The sequence below is a fragment of the Amblyraja radiata genome, chromosome 1 (assembly GCF_010909765.2).
Source record: "Amblyraja radiata isolate CabotCenter1 chromosome 1, sAmbRad1.1.pri, whole genome shotgun sequence".
NCBI classification, from domain to species: Eukaryota; Metazoa; Chordata; class Chondrichthyes; order Rajiformes; family Rajidae; genus Amblyraja; species Amblyraja radiata.
The window spans coordinates 5659263-5675590 of record NC_045956.1 but is presented as its reverse complement, the minus strand read 5'-3'; the positions used below and the strand labels follow the sequence as shown (position 1 = coordinate 5675590).

At 39.8% G+C, this 16328-nt stretch overlaps 1 protein-coding gene across 2 annotated transcripts in view; it reads right to left on the bottom strand.

Moving 5' to 3' along the window:
- Positions 1 to 16328, bottom strand: part of ankrd50 (ankyrin repeat domain 50) — a 91367-nt gene that overhangs the window by 39842 nt on the left and 35197 nt on the right. Inside the window, exon 2 of one of the 2 annotated variants that reach the window (XM_033015402.1) lies at positions 3758 to 3987. The exons of the other annotated variant lie outside the window; for it this stretch is intronic. Coding sequence (XP_032871293.1) covers positions 3758 to 3987 — 230 coding nt within the window. The remainder of the gene's footprint in view (positions 1 to 3757; positions 3988 to 16328) is intronic. 2 annotated transcript variants of the gene reach the window in all.

Sequence of the window (16328 nt, the reverse complement as noted above, 5' to 3'; positions counted from 1 at the left end):
AATCCAGAAGAATTAATGAAAACCCTGTCACTGTAATTTCTCTCAGAAGTATGAAATTGTCTTATTTTAGAAGTTGCCTGTCTAGTTAAGATTAAGACTTTACACAATATACATCCACAAACTAAGTTAATCGACAAGTTTATATAGTATAAATCACAATTAATCTAATCAGAATTCATTAAATGGACGGGAAAGTTACAGGAAGTGGAAAACAGATCGATTCAGCTGCGCTGCTACAGTTGGTAAGAGAGTCATTTTCTGTCTCGACACTTCAATTAAATACTTTTATATCACAACTACCATAAAATTGTATGTCAATTTCATTGCAAATTCTGTTATAACACAGGTTTGAACTTAGATTATTGCGCAATACCTGGGACAGGCATAGTTATTGCTTTCAATATATATGGTGATTATTTATCCGCGTTCTACTCTGCATTCCATCTGTCATGATGTTATTTTTGGAAGGAATCTAAACAGGGAGTGGGCGGCTCTGACCCTTCCTCAATACTAAGATTTAATACTATCAGCAATTATTTAAATTTATTTACTTTCTTGTTCATGTTGATATTGCAAAAGGTCAAGGAGAAAAGAATGTAAACCAGTTTTTTTTAAAATTGCTACAATATACATTCATTGATGTCAATGGCATTTTTTTGTTTAAATCTTGCAAATGGTATTTTAAGACGACAGGCTTTCAAGCTGGCGGACAAAACCTTCATTGCAGAAATAATTAAATCTTCAAACCAAAGATCTGAGAAGTATTAAAGACTGGCTTTCCAATTATAATCACCCAGTACAAATATGCTGAAGGGGTAAACAATTGCTCAACAAAAACAAAACTGCATACTTGAAATAAATCTACACAAAATGTACTTAAAACATATTTGACACACTGATAAATTTATGTTTGCAGATATGTGTGCAATCCTGTCCTGTTTATGCAAAATTAACACTTCACAGGATGGATATTTTGCAACTTCATTTGCTCAATTAATTCTTCTACAGCTCATTTTTGTTTTCTCAACTAAGTTCAAACTTCATATAGAACTGTAAAATCTGGACTGTACAATATCAGTTCTTTGAAATGCTTTTGAATCGGGTACATGGAACAGCAGGTTTGTACCTACCCTAAACCTATTCCATGACTTAATAAAATAATGGCTAATGTGGATTCAAATTCCATCTACCTGCCTTCAATCTGAGTTCCTTCATGCAGCTAGCAAAAATCTGGAAATCTCAGATTTAAACTTTAACTGTGCGAGAATCTGTTTTTTGAGAGAATATCTTCATAGGCGATCCCAGTGATATGGATGGAAGGAGGGAGGTGGTTTCAATCATAGATAGTAGGCTAGAGACACAGCCTGGAAATAGGCCCTTTGGCCTACCAGTGATAATTCATATACTCGTTCTATCCTACACACGAAGGACAATTTTCAGAAGCCAATTAACCTATAAACCTGCATGTCTTTCGGTTAATGGGAGGAAACTGTAGCACTCCAGAGAAAATCCATGCAATCATAGGGAGAACGTACAAACTCAGTACAGACAGCACCCGTCGTCACAATCAAACCCAGGTCTCTGGTGTTGTACGGTGTAAATCTACCGCATGAAGCTGCTTCATCAACACATACGTCGAAAATCGTATTTGGAATTAAAATCAATTTTGCATTGATTTATTTATTTTCTTCCGCATGATTTCTTTGAATGATTTGTGAATTCTGGAAGGGTGAATTTCCATTAACCAAATGCCCATAACACATGGTCACCTACACTAACATTTGCATGAAGAAGCGTTTCTTATCTACTCTTCTGAATGTCTTGGCTCCAATTTGAATATCAGTCTCCCTGAAGCAGACAAAATGTGTAGGAAGGAACTGCAGATGCTGGTTTACACCGAAGATGTACACAAAAAGCTGGAGTAACTTAGTGAGCCAGGCAGCATCTCTGGAAAAAAGGAATACGTGACGTTTCAGGTTGTACATAAGGGTCTTGACCCAAAACGTTACCTATTCCTTTTCTCTAGAGATGCTGCCTGACCTGCTGACCTGAAGGAATGGGTCGAGACCCTTCTTCAGACTGGTTAGGGAGAAGTGAAAAAAGAGATATAGATGGTGATGTGGAGAGATAAAGAACAATGATTGAAAGGTATGCAAAAAAGTAACGGTGATAAAGGAAACTTGTCGTAAGCTGTTTGTAGGGTGAAAATGAGAAGCTAGTGCGACTTGAGTGGGGGAGGGATAGAGAGAGGGAATGTTGGGGCTACCGGAAGTGAGAGAAATCAATATTCATACCACAGGGCTGTAAGCTGCCCAAGCGAAATATGAGATACTGTTCCTCCAATTTGCATTTAGCCTCACTCCGATAATGGAGGAGACAGAAAGGTCTGTGTAGGAATGGGAAGGAGAACTAATGTGTCCTGCAACCGGAAGATCATGTTGGTTCACGCGGGCTGAATGAAGGTATTCCGCGAAACGATCGCCCAGTCTGCGTTTGGTCTCCACATCTTGAACAACGGATACAGTAGATGAGGTTGGAGGAGGTGCAAGTGAACCTCTGCCTAACCTGAAAGGACTGTCGGGGTACCTGGACAGTCGAGGGAGGAGGTATAGCGACAGGTGTTGCATCTTCTGCGGTTGCAGGGGAAGGTACCTGGGGAGGGAGTGGTTTGTGTGGAAAGGGATGAGTTAACCAGGAAGTTGCGGAAGGAATAGTCTCTGCGGAAGAAGGAAAGGGTGGAGATGGGAAAATGTGGCTAGTGGTGGGGTCCAGTTGAAGGTGGCGGAAATTTCAGAGGATTATGTGTTGTATGTGACGGCTGATGAGGTGGAAGGTAAGGACTAGGGGGACTATGGGGAGGGGGAGCAAGGGAGTAGCTGCGGTGTACCCTATATCGCTAGGATTTTTTCGCCACATTACTCACCATTCTCCTCCAAGACACCAAGTTTTGTTCTGACCAGTGAAATATGGAAAAAGTTATGAAGGTTTAAAAAATCATGAGATCAGCAGATTGGTCTTCTCGTCTGTCAGTCACCATGAAGGTAATGCCCCTTCCTGCACCCGCTGGAGAATAAAGTCCCGGAGGCGGGGCTGAGCAAACAAGCTGTGCTAATTGAGTCCGCAAGAGTGGAGTTGGGAAAGCCGTTGTGTGGCTAATTGTAGGTTAATTGGCTCCGGCAAAAATTGTAAATCGTCCTTAGTGTGTAGGACAGTGCTAATTTGTGGGGTGATCGCTGGTCGGCGCAGACTCGGTGGGCCTAAAGGCCTATTTCCGTGCTGTACCTCTAAATTAAACATCAATTAATCAAATGCCTACAGTGAGTTTAATGTCAGTTGAAGAAAAATGTTTGTCAGGTGACAGGGGAAGCATCTCTGGTTTTGTCAATGAGGTTTGACTAGGAGGACAAATAGCACCTTCAATCGATGTCTCATACAAAAGATGTTACATCCAATACAGCAGTGGTCCCTTAACATTGTAGTTGTTTGCTTAATATGAATAATGTTTGTAGTGGCAAGAGATTTAAAGATTATTGGATTCTGAGAAGTAAACAGCAAATAAATGTTGGCAATGACATTAACATGTGTTTGTCTTTGGGAACAATCCTTCAGCTAGACAGAATAAGATTGGGTAACTCACCTATCAATCAAGCCGGAAGCTCACATTCTCAGAACATAAGAGTGAATTTTGAAGATGTCTACTGAACAATACAACACAGTTGGGGTTCATATTATGATAAGGTAAGAAAAACAAGCTCACCTGTGAACATTTTTGTCACCATTTTACTTTGCCTCCTGGAAGAGCAGACAAGCATTAGCCACGGTGGGAAAAAGTCATGATGAGATGCTAGAAGCTCTGCAATAGTCCTTGTCAAGCCTGTTGGTCTTTGCTCTCCTTCAGCATAATTGCAGCCTTCGTCAATTGAGTCCACAATGATGAAGAGATTCTGCTGAGGTGGTTTTATTCCCAAAAGTGGCAAAAGCACACACCTTAAAGAAGGAAACACGAGACCGGTTACTCAAATCTCACACATCTTTGAAAATACAATTCCTTAAGGTAATGATACAAAAATAGATGAGTTAGCAAATTATAAGGATCAAACCTGGATAGGGAGAGAGGTAGATTAAGTGACCGGACAAGCGCATAGTTAACAAGTTGATTGACTACAATATAAAATATGAACATTTGTGGCAATCCATTTTGGATGAAAAACTCGAAGAAAAAGAATAAGACTATAAGACATTGACTACACAAGGATCTGAGGGTCTTAGTGTAAGAAACATAGGTACAGCAATTACAAAGGGTAATGGAATATTGGTCTTTATTACACAGGATATAAAGTATAAAAGCAGAAGGTTTTGATGCAATGATACAGGGTAATGGTGTGCTGTACTTGGAATACTGCGTAAATTTTAATCTCATATTTAAGAAAGAATAACGATTCGCTCCAATGAAGGTTAAGCAGATTTATAAACCTTAAGAAGATTAACCCTCCACACACTGCAGTTTTTTATGGATATGAAGTGAGTGACCCGATTGAATCATACACAAATTGGTAAAGAGGATGCTGAGATGACGTTTCCCCCATTTAGGTTACTTAGAACAAGAGCGTAGTTTCACACAACTTTATTAAAGTTACTTAGTTGAGGGATCCCTGTCGCCTATAAAGTAAAAAGTTGAACTTTCATAAGCTAGAGAAATTCCTTTAAACATCATTTTGATATAAAGCGTTTAAGTTTATAGGTTAAATTGTATCTCATTGGGAATATGTACTTACCCGACTGTAAACATTTGAATTATTTCATGTATACATGCAATATTTGGAAGTAATGACAACCAATGGTTGGAGTGTTTTTGGAGAAGCCAGTACATTAGTGTTTTCCCTGCTATAAAACTTTGTTCAACTGATTTGAGCATTCTTCACCAAAGGATTCAGTATTTTTGTAAATTCAATGTAAATAATGGGGCATTTGCAGCTCGAACAGTAGGCCCACAGCTGCTCTAATGGACTCTACCTGGAATCCAGCAGCAAATATTGTTGTTCGTGAGCTACCCAGCTCTCAGGGACAAACATACCTATCACCATTCAAATCAATGTGAGTCATTAGTGGCCACATACAAGTAGTCTTTTGTTATTGAAGTTAGCTTCAATGGTTTCAATCAACTGTAGTGCATGAAAATGTCTACAGTGCTTCAAATGTAATTTCCTTTACACTATTTTTCATTATTTTGCCATTTATTTTAGAAAAGGAAAATATGTCTCAAGACTTCGACATTTGCAGTCACACACAGTACACAAGTCTGGGGAGGAATGGCTTTGCTGGCTGTCAAAGGAGTTCTGTGAATGCAGTAGGGCACCTGTGTCAAGGAAGCCCCAGTACTGATCTGGGCATTTCAGAGAAATGCTACACTCTGAGAAGCAAGTTGGAAAATCAATAGCACAGTTGTACAGCCCTTCCAGTATTGAAACATGTTAACAGTTTAGGGTCTTGTTCTATGACACAAGTAAAGGGAATGTTGATGGTAACCACATAGAATTCCAAATAAAAATGTATATTCACTATTGTATTTGCTAACTAAACTTTCAAATTGGTTTTCAGGAAACATGCACAACTTCAAGATAAGCATGTGTAGGAAGGATTATTCCTGGTTATTTGAGGAATAAATAAATGGTGTTATTTGATGAATAATCTATATTACTTGTCACTTAAAAATGAATCTTCCATATAAACTTTCACAGTGTAACCATAGATCCGAACAAAATTCCTCTTTGGATCAAAAGTGTAATTAATTTCTAAATAATTGAATCCAGGGACATAAAGTGTCTGATGAAAGGTACCAACCTGAAATATCATCTAACTTTCTTCTCCAGAGATGCTTCCTGATCTGCCAAGTCACTCCAGCACTTTGTGACTTTTTTTGTAAACCAGCATCTGTAGTTCCCTGTGTCTCCATAAAATCATCCACTGAATCTGTTACTTTCAATATTTGAACTCTGAGGAAATAGCATCCCTGTGTACACCCTATTAAGTCACATAGAGAGTCAGTCATACAGCATAGTCAGGCCCTTTATCCCACATCGACCATAACAATTTATAACAAGAGGAATCAAATATAGAAACAAAGAGGTCCTTCTGCAGTTTTTCTCCAAAGAAAAAGTTTTTTTTATAAGGAAGCCAACCTGAGCAGGGTCAAATATAGACTTTCTTTCAAGTAATTGTTCACTTTTAGTCTTGATTACGATAAGAGCATTCTCACCATCGAATTAAAGTGGAACTGTAAATTTAATTAGATTTCTTATCTATTACCATTCAAGAATCATGATCTTTTAAGCACATATTAAAAGCTAAGTAGTGGCTTCTACTTAGAGATTAGACAGGTCACATAGTACTCCAACAATTCACCTGCCCTCCTAGATCCCTCTGCTCTGCTCTACAATACTCACCAGAGCCCTGTGTAGGTCCTGCCTAAGATTTTCCAAAATGCAACACCTCACATATCTCTGAATTAAATTCAATCAACCATTCCTCAGCCCATCTGCACAATCGATCAAGACCCTACTACAATTTTTCGCAACCATCTTCACTATCTGCATAACCACACACTTTTGTATCATCAGCAAACTCGCTAATCTTGCCATGTAGGTTCTCATCCAAATCATTGATATAGATGACAATCTATAGCCAGAATGAAATCCTGAGGCACACCACTAGTCACAGGCCACAGGTCTGAGAAGGAACCTTCCACCATCACCCTCTGCTTCCTTCCATGAAGCCAATTTTCAATCCATTCAGCTATCTCTCCTTGGAGCCCATGTGATCTAACCTTCCAGAGGAGCCTACCATGTGGAACCTTGTTGAATGCTTTACTGAAGTCCATATATACAACATCTACAGCTCTGCCCTCATTTACCTTTTTGGTCACATCTTCAAAAAACTCAATCAGATTTGTGAGACATAACCCCCCACGCTAAAAACCATGCTGACTATCCCTAATGAGCCCTTGTCCATCTAAATGCCTGTATATCCTATCCCTCAGAATACTCCACAGGTAGAAGTGAAAAAAAGGGGAATGGCCAGACTGGCAGGCATTCTCGATGATACATCCAAGCCTTCCTGATTCAACACACCATAAAGATGACCTGGATGGAAGGAAATGATGAGCATGTGATGGACAGGACTGTGTACAACTTTCTATTCAGGTTTGCCCGTCAAGAGCAGACTGGTTACCATATCAGGCACATCCTATCAGTATATTTTATACAGTGCATCTGTAGAAGATCAAAATAATCCCTGTGGACCTGCAGAATCTTCTCAGTGGGGAGATCAGGAACCTTTTGTCATGGTGCCAGAATAACAAATTAACCCTTCACATCAGCAACATAAAAATCTGGGTGTACACCCAAGGAAGCAGGGGGACGAACACACCCTGTCCTCATCAATAGAGCTGCTGCAGAGATGGTCAACAGCTTCAAGTTCCTCAGCATCCAATATCACAAGAAACCTGGTCCCTTCACATTGTTGCAGTGATTAAGAAAGCACCCAAGAAACTAAAGACACTGATGTGCTTTCTTAATCATGGCATCAATGTGAAGGAACCAGGGTAGGTTGCTTCTCTACAGCAGCTCTGTTGATTGGGACACGGTGTATTTACCCATCTGCTTCCTTTGGTCAACAACCACCCTTCCTGTCCTGCTGACGTAAAAGGCTATTTTTTTTTTCCTTTTGCACCATAACAATAGTTCCTGATCTCCCTTTTGTATTCTGAAACATCATTGTTGCTGTTATCAATAGTTAAGTAAAATATTCAGGTCTCACAGACCAATTAAGAAGGAACTGCAGATGCTGGAAAATCGAAGGTACACAAAAAAGCTGGAGAAACTCAGCGGGTGCAGCAGCATCTATGGAGTGAGGGAAACAGGCTCCATAGATGCTGCTGCACCCGCTGAGTTTCTCCAGCTTTTTTGTGTATGACCAATTATTTATGTTAGTTTTATATTACAATGGTGGTTCCAAAAGGTGTTAGCACTCTACTCTTTATTCCTTCTATAGTGTTTTCCTTCTGAAATTCTATAGAACTACTGGTCCTGTCATGAGGTCTGGCAAATCAATTTTCTCTTCCTCAGCAGCAAACAGGTAAACTCAGATAAAACTACTTGAGAAATGTAAACAAGCTTACAACTGATTAACACTATGTTATGACTATGTTAGTGCAAACATCCTGCAAACTACATTTAAGTACACATGAACTATCTTGTTTAAAGCCGTTAACATGACTCGACAGACAATAGTGGACTGCTCGACTGCATTACAATCATATCATACCATTCTATCCTTTATCCTCAACATATCTACTATCAAAATTAATCCCCAGGATTTCTATATAGATCTAACCTCGTAGATCTGAATAAGGATCTCAACCCGAAACATTACCCATTCCTTCTCTCCAGATTTGCTGCCTGTCCCGCTGAGTTACTCCAGCATTTTGTATCCAGCCTCCAATTGTCCATTTTTGGTTTGATAGTGATATTTAATTCAAAAAGAACATTTGAAATAAAGATTATAAAGAAATGAAGAAAAGAACAATTATTAATTCACTATATGGCCACAGTAATTACCTCCATTAATATTACAGTGCCAACAGGGAAACTACTCAACTGCTGCTTTAGAAATGTCTTAAACATTTAACAATTTATTGAAGAATATACCAAAAAACTGCAGATGCTGGGAATCTGAAACAATATGCTTTAAATACACAACATCACAAGTGACATCCGTAGAAGGAGAAACAGTTAACATTTCAGATATGGATTTTTGTCAAAACATCTCCAGTTCTTGGAAAGGGTGCTGGACCCTTCTACCAAAAGAACTACCCAGCTTTCAACATTTTCTATTTTTCTTTAATCATCTGTTGACTAAAGTCATTGTCACCAGTTCTATTTTTCAGTTCTCTATGTGGACAACAGTATTAAATTCAGCAAGAAAGTTGCAACGAGATAAAGGATTGGCTACAAACGTAATACATGGTGGATTAAGTGTAGGGCAACATAACATTGAATTCTCCCAATTTGGCTAGCCCGTGCTGTCTCCTCCCCTTCCTTAACCCTCTAGCTGTCATCCGCCCGCCCTCGGGCTCCTCCTCCTCCTCCCCTTTTCCTTCTTTCTTTCCCCACCCCCCATCAGTCTGAAGAAGGGTTTCGGCCCGAAACGTCGCCTATTTCCTTCGCTCCATAGATGCTGCTGCACCCGCTGAGTTTCCCCAGCAATTTTGTGTACCTTCGATATTCCAGCATCTGCAGTTCCCTTTTGAACACATGTAAATACATCAAACTCTTTCTGCATATGTGTTTTTCAAATGGTTACTGGTAAATCATTTGAAAGCCTGGGCTATTTTTAATTGTATGCCAAATGTCCTCGGGAATAATTACTTGCACTTATTTTGCTCATCAAAAGGAAATAAACTAAATTGTTGAAAATGTGAACATGTGTGACATTTTGGATGCACTCACAGAATACATCACAATAAATTCATAACCAAGGATCACAGTTTAAGAATAAGGGGTAAGCCATTTAGGACTGAGATGAGGAAAAACCTTTTCACCCAGAGAGTTGTGAATCTGTGGTATTCTCTGCCACAGAAGGCAGCGGAGGTCAATTCACTGGATGTTTTCAAGAGAGAGTTAGATCTAGCTCTTAGGGCTAAGGGAATCAAGGGATATGGGGGGAAAAAACAGAACGTGGTCCTGATTTTGGATGATCAGCCATGATTATATTGAATGGCGGCGCTTGGTCAAAGGGCCGAATGGCCTACTCATGTTTCTATTGGTATCATGCTGCATTAGGGTTAGCATTCTGTTCAAACTGGACAAAATCCTCCGGATTTGCAAGAGGCAAGCATCTGAAAAAGCAGCCCAATAGTCAGATTTTTTTTTTTTTTGCACTTCAGCTCAAAATATTTAATAATCACAAATTACCAGAAGTGATAGAAAAAAGCTATAAACGCATCTGGGATATTTTATGTATCTGGGTTGTTTAATCAATGAACATTAATGACAGAGATTGAAACAAGAACAGGAAAGGAAACAGTTATAAAAACAATCAAACCCAGTGTTTTTTTTTTTAAAGGAACAATTAGATGGAGAAAAGAACAAAGGCAAGATGGAAAAAGTAAGAATTGAGACATTTTCCACCTCTCAAATCTCATTTGTTCAATTTCTGGGCCAAATCTCATTTATTTAGATCCTGGCTATGAAAGATTTAGAGGGATGTGGGGCAAAAGCAGGCAGGTGGGACGCATAGATGGAGCGTCTTGGTTGGCATGAGCGAGTTGGGCCGAAAGGCCTGGTTCTGTGCTGTATGACACAGTAGACACATAAATATAATCATTACAAGGATTCTTATATCATTAAATACCAACTATTTTATTTGCAAGGAATTGTAGTTTAGTTTATCATTGTCACATATCGAAACATACAGTGAAAAGCATTTGTTTGTGTATTATTCAGTGAAAAACTCTATATATGTTTACAAGCAGGATGTCCACAGTGTACAGGTAAAGGATACAACCAGAGAGTTCAAAGGTCTCCAATGAGGTAGCTGGGGGGGGGGGGGGGGGGGGGGGGGGAGGTCAGGACTGCACTCTAACTGATGCGAGGACCGTTCGGTTGCCTGATATCAGCTGGGAAGAAACTGTCCCTGAATCTAGAAGTATGCGTTCTTAAACATCTGTCCCTCTTGCCTGATGGGAGAGGGAAGAGGGAGTGACCGGTGTGAGACTGGCCCTTAATTATGCCCATGGCCTTGGCGAGGCAGCGTGAAGAGTAGATAGTCAATGGAATGGAGGTTGGTTTGTGTCATGGTCTAGGCTGCATGCACAATTCTCTGCAATTTCTTGCGGTCTTGGATGGAGCTGTTCCCAAACTGAATCGTCCACAAATAAGCCATTTAGAGAGGAGATGAGGAAACACTTTTTCACACGGAGAGTTGTGAGTCTGTGTAATTCTCTGCGTCAGAGGGCAGTGGAGGCCGTATCTCTGGAAACTTTCAAGAGAGAGCGAGGTAGGGCTCTTAAAAGATAGCAGAGTCAGGGGATATGGGGAGAAGGTAGGAATAGGGTACTGATTGTGGATGATCAGCCATTGAATGGCGGTACTGGCTTGAAGGGCCGTATGACCCACTCCTGCACCTATTGTCTAATGGTTGTGATGCACCCCGATAAAATCAATGGAGCTGTCAATGTTCCAATTTTCAGGAGGCCCACAGTAAAGTGATACACATTGTCCAGGAATTTGGAGCATTTTGCAGTTCCTCTCCAACACATTTTTGTGAGTTTTTTGTATGCGAACAATAGCGTGTGGATTAAACTGACTACCATTTTCACCTGAAGATGCTATCTCAATATATCCATGACTTTTGTAAATTAAAACAGCCTACCTACAAAGATTAATTTGAAAACTTACAATTTAAACTCCACGTTGGATGAATTATGCCAGACGATGCTGAAAAAACAATAAGCCTTGCAATATGACTTGTGGTTGGAGCAACATTCATCTGGCAGCATGCACAAAGCTTCACTGAGAAGTTTAAAAACTTGTGCAAAAATTCTCACATGTCACAATAAAACAATTGTTTTGAATTATATATCTGCCATTTAGTTCTATAAAGTCCTTCCACCAAAATTAAAACTGACAACCCAGCAAATGATTCCCACCCACCTAGTTACCCATATCACACAAAGCACTTCTTGTATACCTGACCATGCCCTCATCTAATACACTATTTTTGCCTGCCACCCCTCCACCCAGTCATCAAATCAATTTTGCCGTCAAAGTGCAGCAGCACCATCCTCTCAGGCAAGGAAAAGAACAGATAATTAGGTTATTTGGAAGAGAATGGAATAATTAGAGCCAGTCAGCATGACTTTGTCTGTGGACGATTCCGTTTTTTGAAAAGGTGGATGCCTGTATGAACCTCTAAACCTCTTCACCATTCTACTGATTTGTATCTTCTAATGCAGAGCTTCCATACCCAGACAAACAGATGTACTCACACACATCCTTTTGTGTGTAAACAGCTGATGTGGCAAATTTCTCACACGCCAGATACAGAGAAAACCTGCACGAGGTGCTCTTGGAGGTTTGGGGGCGGGGGGGTGGTGATGGGAAAATCACATTCTTTTAGATACATCAAAAAAGATTTTTCCATTGATTTGATTTAGGCTCAATATATTTTCAACCAATTTATATACAGTAATTATAAAAATAGTGTTTATCTGCAATGCCGCAAATAAGATGTTTTGGTTAGATAAGTAGAGGGCGTGTGGCTTTCTGATGAAACTAATGTTATGGTTATCTTTTGTGACAATATGATTCTTCATCTGTACATCGGCTTGAATATCAATTCTAACCTCCTTCTACGAGTGCACGAGTCATTATTATATCCCATTTTAACTATGGAACTTCCTCTCTGGGGATGACCTACTCAGTATTTCCAAGGGCTCTATAGCATGCTTCTTTAATGCGGTTTTTTTGTTCTTAGTGTGGAGAATGATGACGTTCGGAGAAAATAACAAATCTGCTGGGTATAAAAGAAAAAATAATCATGCCATCCACATGATATGCTGAGATTCATTTATCCTGTCATTTATTAATGTCTAAGGACCCACTTTGTGAGGCTGGTCTCTTCACCTAAGCCAAGGATAGGCCAGTGATAATATAGTGATATTACAAGAAGATCCTTGTTATCAAAGGCGTGCATAAATGAATGAAGACAATTCTTTCAGTAACTAGATTGCATATATTTATCACATAAGCCAACTGACTGGGATTGTTTAACCTTGGGACACTTTTACCATGAAAAAAAATACTATTGTGGTGGTAAAACGGATTCATACACTAAAGCATCTGATTATATTTTCCCTTCAATTTGTATGGTCATTACAACTACATATTTTGTGTAAATTACCCTCCACAATCAAATCACTGCATTTATTTAATGTTTGCTTGGTTCATTCATTAAAAATGCTACTGTCCTCCCTAGGAAACAGGATGAAGTGATAGCAATAATTATGAAAAGGTTATCTGGAGAAATGTTAGAATGTAATTTTCTACCAGAGAGCATTCACTGCCATTTTTAAGAAATAAAAATTGTACAAATAGAAGGATCAAAAGCTTAGCGCTAATAGAGCTGGACGAAAATGGATGGAGGAGGCTCATTTATGGTATAAACCATGCTCAATTGGGTCAACGGACTGTTTCTGTGCCATAAACCATGTGTAATTCAATATAAAACAGTGATCTTCATTGAAGTATGAGTCTTTTTACAATATTGGAGAAATTTTGAGGAACAAGATTATTATTCAGGTTTTTACAACATTACACTGTACTTCACAAAAATCTACCTATCATGTGAAACCTTACGAATAACAGTTATAAATTAGATTACTTCAAGACCGAAAGTCAAAAACTTTTTTCATAACAGACAACTTTTCATCTTTTTACCACCATTTTGGACACCAAAAATGTGACATTAAAAACTCTGCCACATTTAGTCATGAACTTCATATGGCCCCTCATACATATACGTTTTGTTAATGATCTAAGGAAATATATTCATCAATACCAGGAGAAATATATTCATCAATACCAGGAGAAAAATACAGTAGCACGTCTGGTATTCCGCCTAGCAAAGATCCCGTAATGGTCGTTGTGCTTGGTGCCCATTGTCACGTTATCGACCGTTATCGGGGTTGGTACCTCCGTAAGTTAAACCACGGAGGCTCCGAACCTCTATTGCTTTTCAAAAACCCAACGAGGTATCCTATGGTAGTAGTAATTTTTGGCTGAGTTAATTATTTTTTCTTATTTTCCAATTTAATATATCAAAAACATCATGGTGTCAAAAACGCAACGACCGTTTACGATATATTTTCCGACTTAAAATCAATTATAAAAAAATTTTGGACATAAATTGGTCATCAAAACTAAGAACTAAAAACCAGGAATAGCTACTTCCCCTCAGCCATCAGGCTATTAAACCTGGCTCGGACAAAACTCTGATTATTAGCAACCACTTTCTGTTATTTGCACTACCAGTTTATTTATTCATGTGTGTATATATTTATATCATGGTATATGGACACATTTATCTGTTTTGTAGTAAATGCCTACTATTTTCTGTGTGCTTAAGCAAAGCAAGAATTTCATTGTCCTATACAGGGACACATGACAATAAACTCACTTGAACTTGAACTTGAAAGACAAAAAAAACAAGCCAATCTTCAATTTGGCAATAATAATAATAATAACGGATGGGATTTATATAGCGCCTTTCTAATACTCAAGGCGCTTTACATCGCATTATTCATTCACTCCTCAGTCACACTCGGTGGTGGTAAGCTACTTCTGTAGCCACAGCTGCCCTGGGGCAGACAGACGGAAGCGTGGCTGCCAATCTGCGCCTACGGCCCCTCCGACCACCACCAATCACTCACACACATTCACACACAGGCAAAGGTGGGTGAAGTGTCTTGCCCAAGGACACAACGACAGTATGCACTCCAAGCGGGATTCGAACCGGCTACCTTCCGGTTGCCAGCCGAACACTTAGCCCATTGTGCCATCTGTCGTCCCGGCAATACACTGTCTCTTGTTTCTCTTTCGTACAGACCAAGTCGCTAACTTCATTCCTTCGTGTCAACTTCCAGAAGCTCCACAACGATCATTACGGAGACATTTTACTTACTAAAAAATCATCCCTAATCAAACCTTCTGACGAATCGTCGGCCATCGAAAGAGGTCAAATCCATAAGGTAATGTACCGTTTAAATCACATTGGTGAAAATGTTTAGTTTTCGCTAATAATGTAACATTCGTTTTCTGGGATACCAAACCTTTGAGTGTCCACCACAACGTGCATTTGTGTGTATGATGTGTGTCGGGAAAGGAATAAGAAATATGTGTCGGTGGATACCACGTTACAACAGTTACACAAAATGTATTTGTGTATTCTGATGCCATTTTCGGAAACATGCCATCAATATGCTATCTTTTCTTATATTTTTTTGTTGATACTATGTTAGGCATGAACCCAATAAAATGCGTGTCAACTTTTTTGAAGGAATTTGAAATTTGACTCCCTTTGACACATTATTGCGTGCAGTATTGTAAAAATACAGGGTTTGCTAACATACTAGCAGGATAAAATATCAAACTACAAGATCTCTTTTTAATATGGTTTGCCATACATATAACAAGCACTTAAGAAGTCCATTGTTATGACTTACATTTAGTATTTTGATGAATATCCTGACCACCTAAGGGTGCATTGATCAGGGTATGGATTTAACAGAACATGAACCATGTAAAAGTATATACGGAGACAGATCATGTTAAATGCCTATTTGGTTTGGAAGCATGTTGGTTACATGACTCACATTTCCAAATAACAGTGAAACCCATCAATACCAAAGATAATACCAGGATTTAGCTGCATATCCACGCAGAAGTTCTGGGTTCAGCACAGCCGTCAGTTTAAATTGACAGAGACATCTTCTGACCAACTGCCTGTGCTGTTTTAGTGGACTTCACATGGCATCCAATAGGGTGATGTGATCTTCCAGAGTTCACAACTCTCAGGCTGGAACATTATGACTGAGCCTGTGGAACCTCTGTCGCACAGTAGATGAGGTTGGAGGAGATACAGGTGAACCTCTGTCGCACCTGTATCTCCTCCAACCTCATCTACTGCAGGCTGCTCTAGATGTCAGCTGATCTACATCGGTGAGACCAAACGGAGGTTGGGCGATCGTTTCGCCGAACACCTCCGCTCGGTCCGCAAGAACCTACCTGACCTCCCGGTGGCTCAGCACTTCAACTCCCCCTCCCACTCCGAATCCGACCTCTCTGTCCTGGGTCTCCTCCATGGCCAGAGCGAGCAACACTGGAAATTGGAGGAACGGCACCTTATATTCCGCTTGGGGAGTCTGCAGCCTGCGGGCTTGAACATTGAATTCTCCCAATTTTGTTAGCCCCTGCTGTCTCCTCTCCTTCCTTAGCCCTCGAGCTGTCTCCTCCCATCCGCCAGCCCTCGGGCTCCTCCTCCTCCTTTTTCCTTCCTTCTCCCTGCCACCCCCTATCAGTCTGAAGAAGGGTTTCGGCCCGAAACGTTGCCTATTTCCTTCGCTCCATAGATGCTGCTGCACCCGCTGAGTTTCTCCAGCTTTTTTGTGTACCTTCGATTTTCCAGCATCTGCAGTTCCTTCTTGAACACTTCTAAGTTTCCATGTTTAATCCCATTTGAAAGAATTGAAAACAGAAATTTGGTAAATAAAA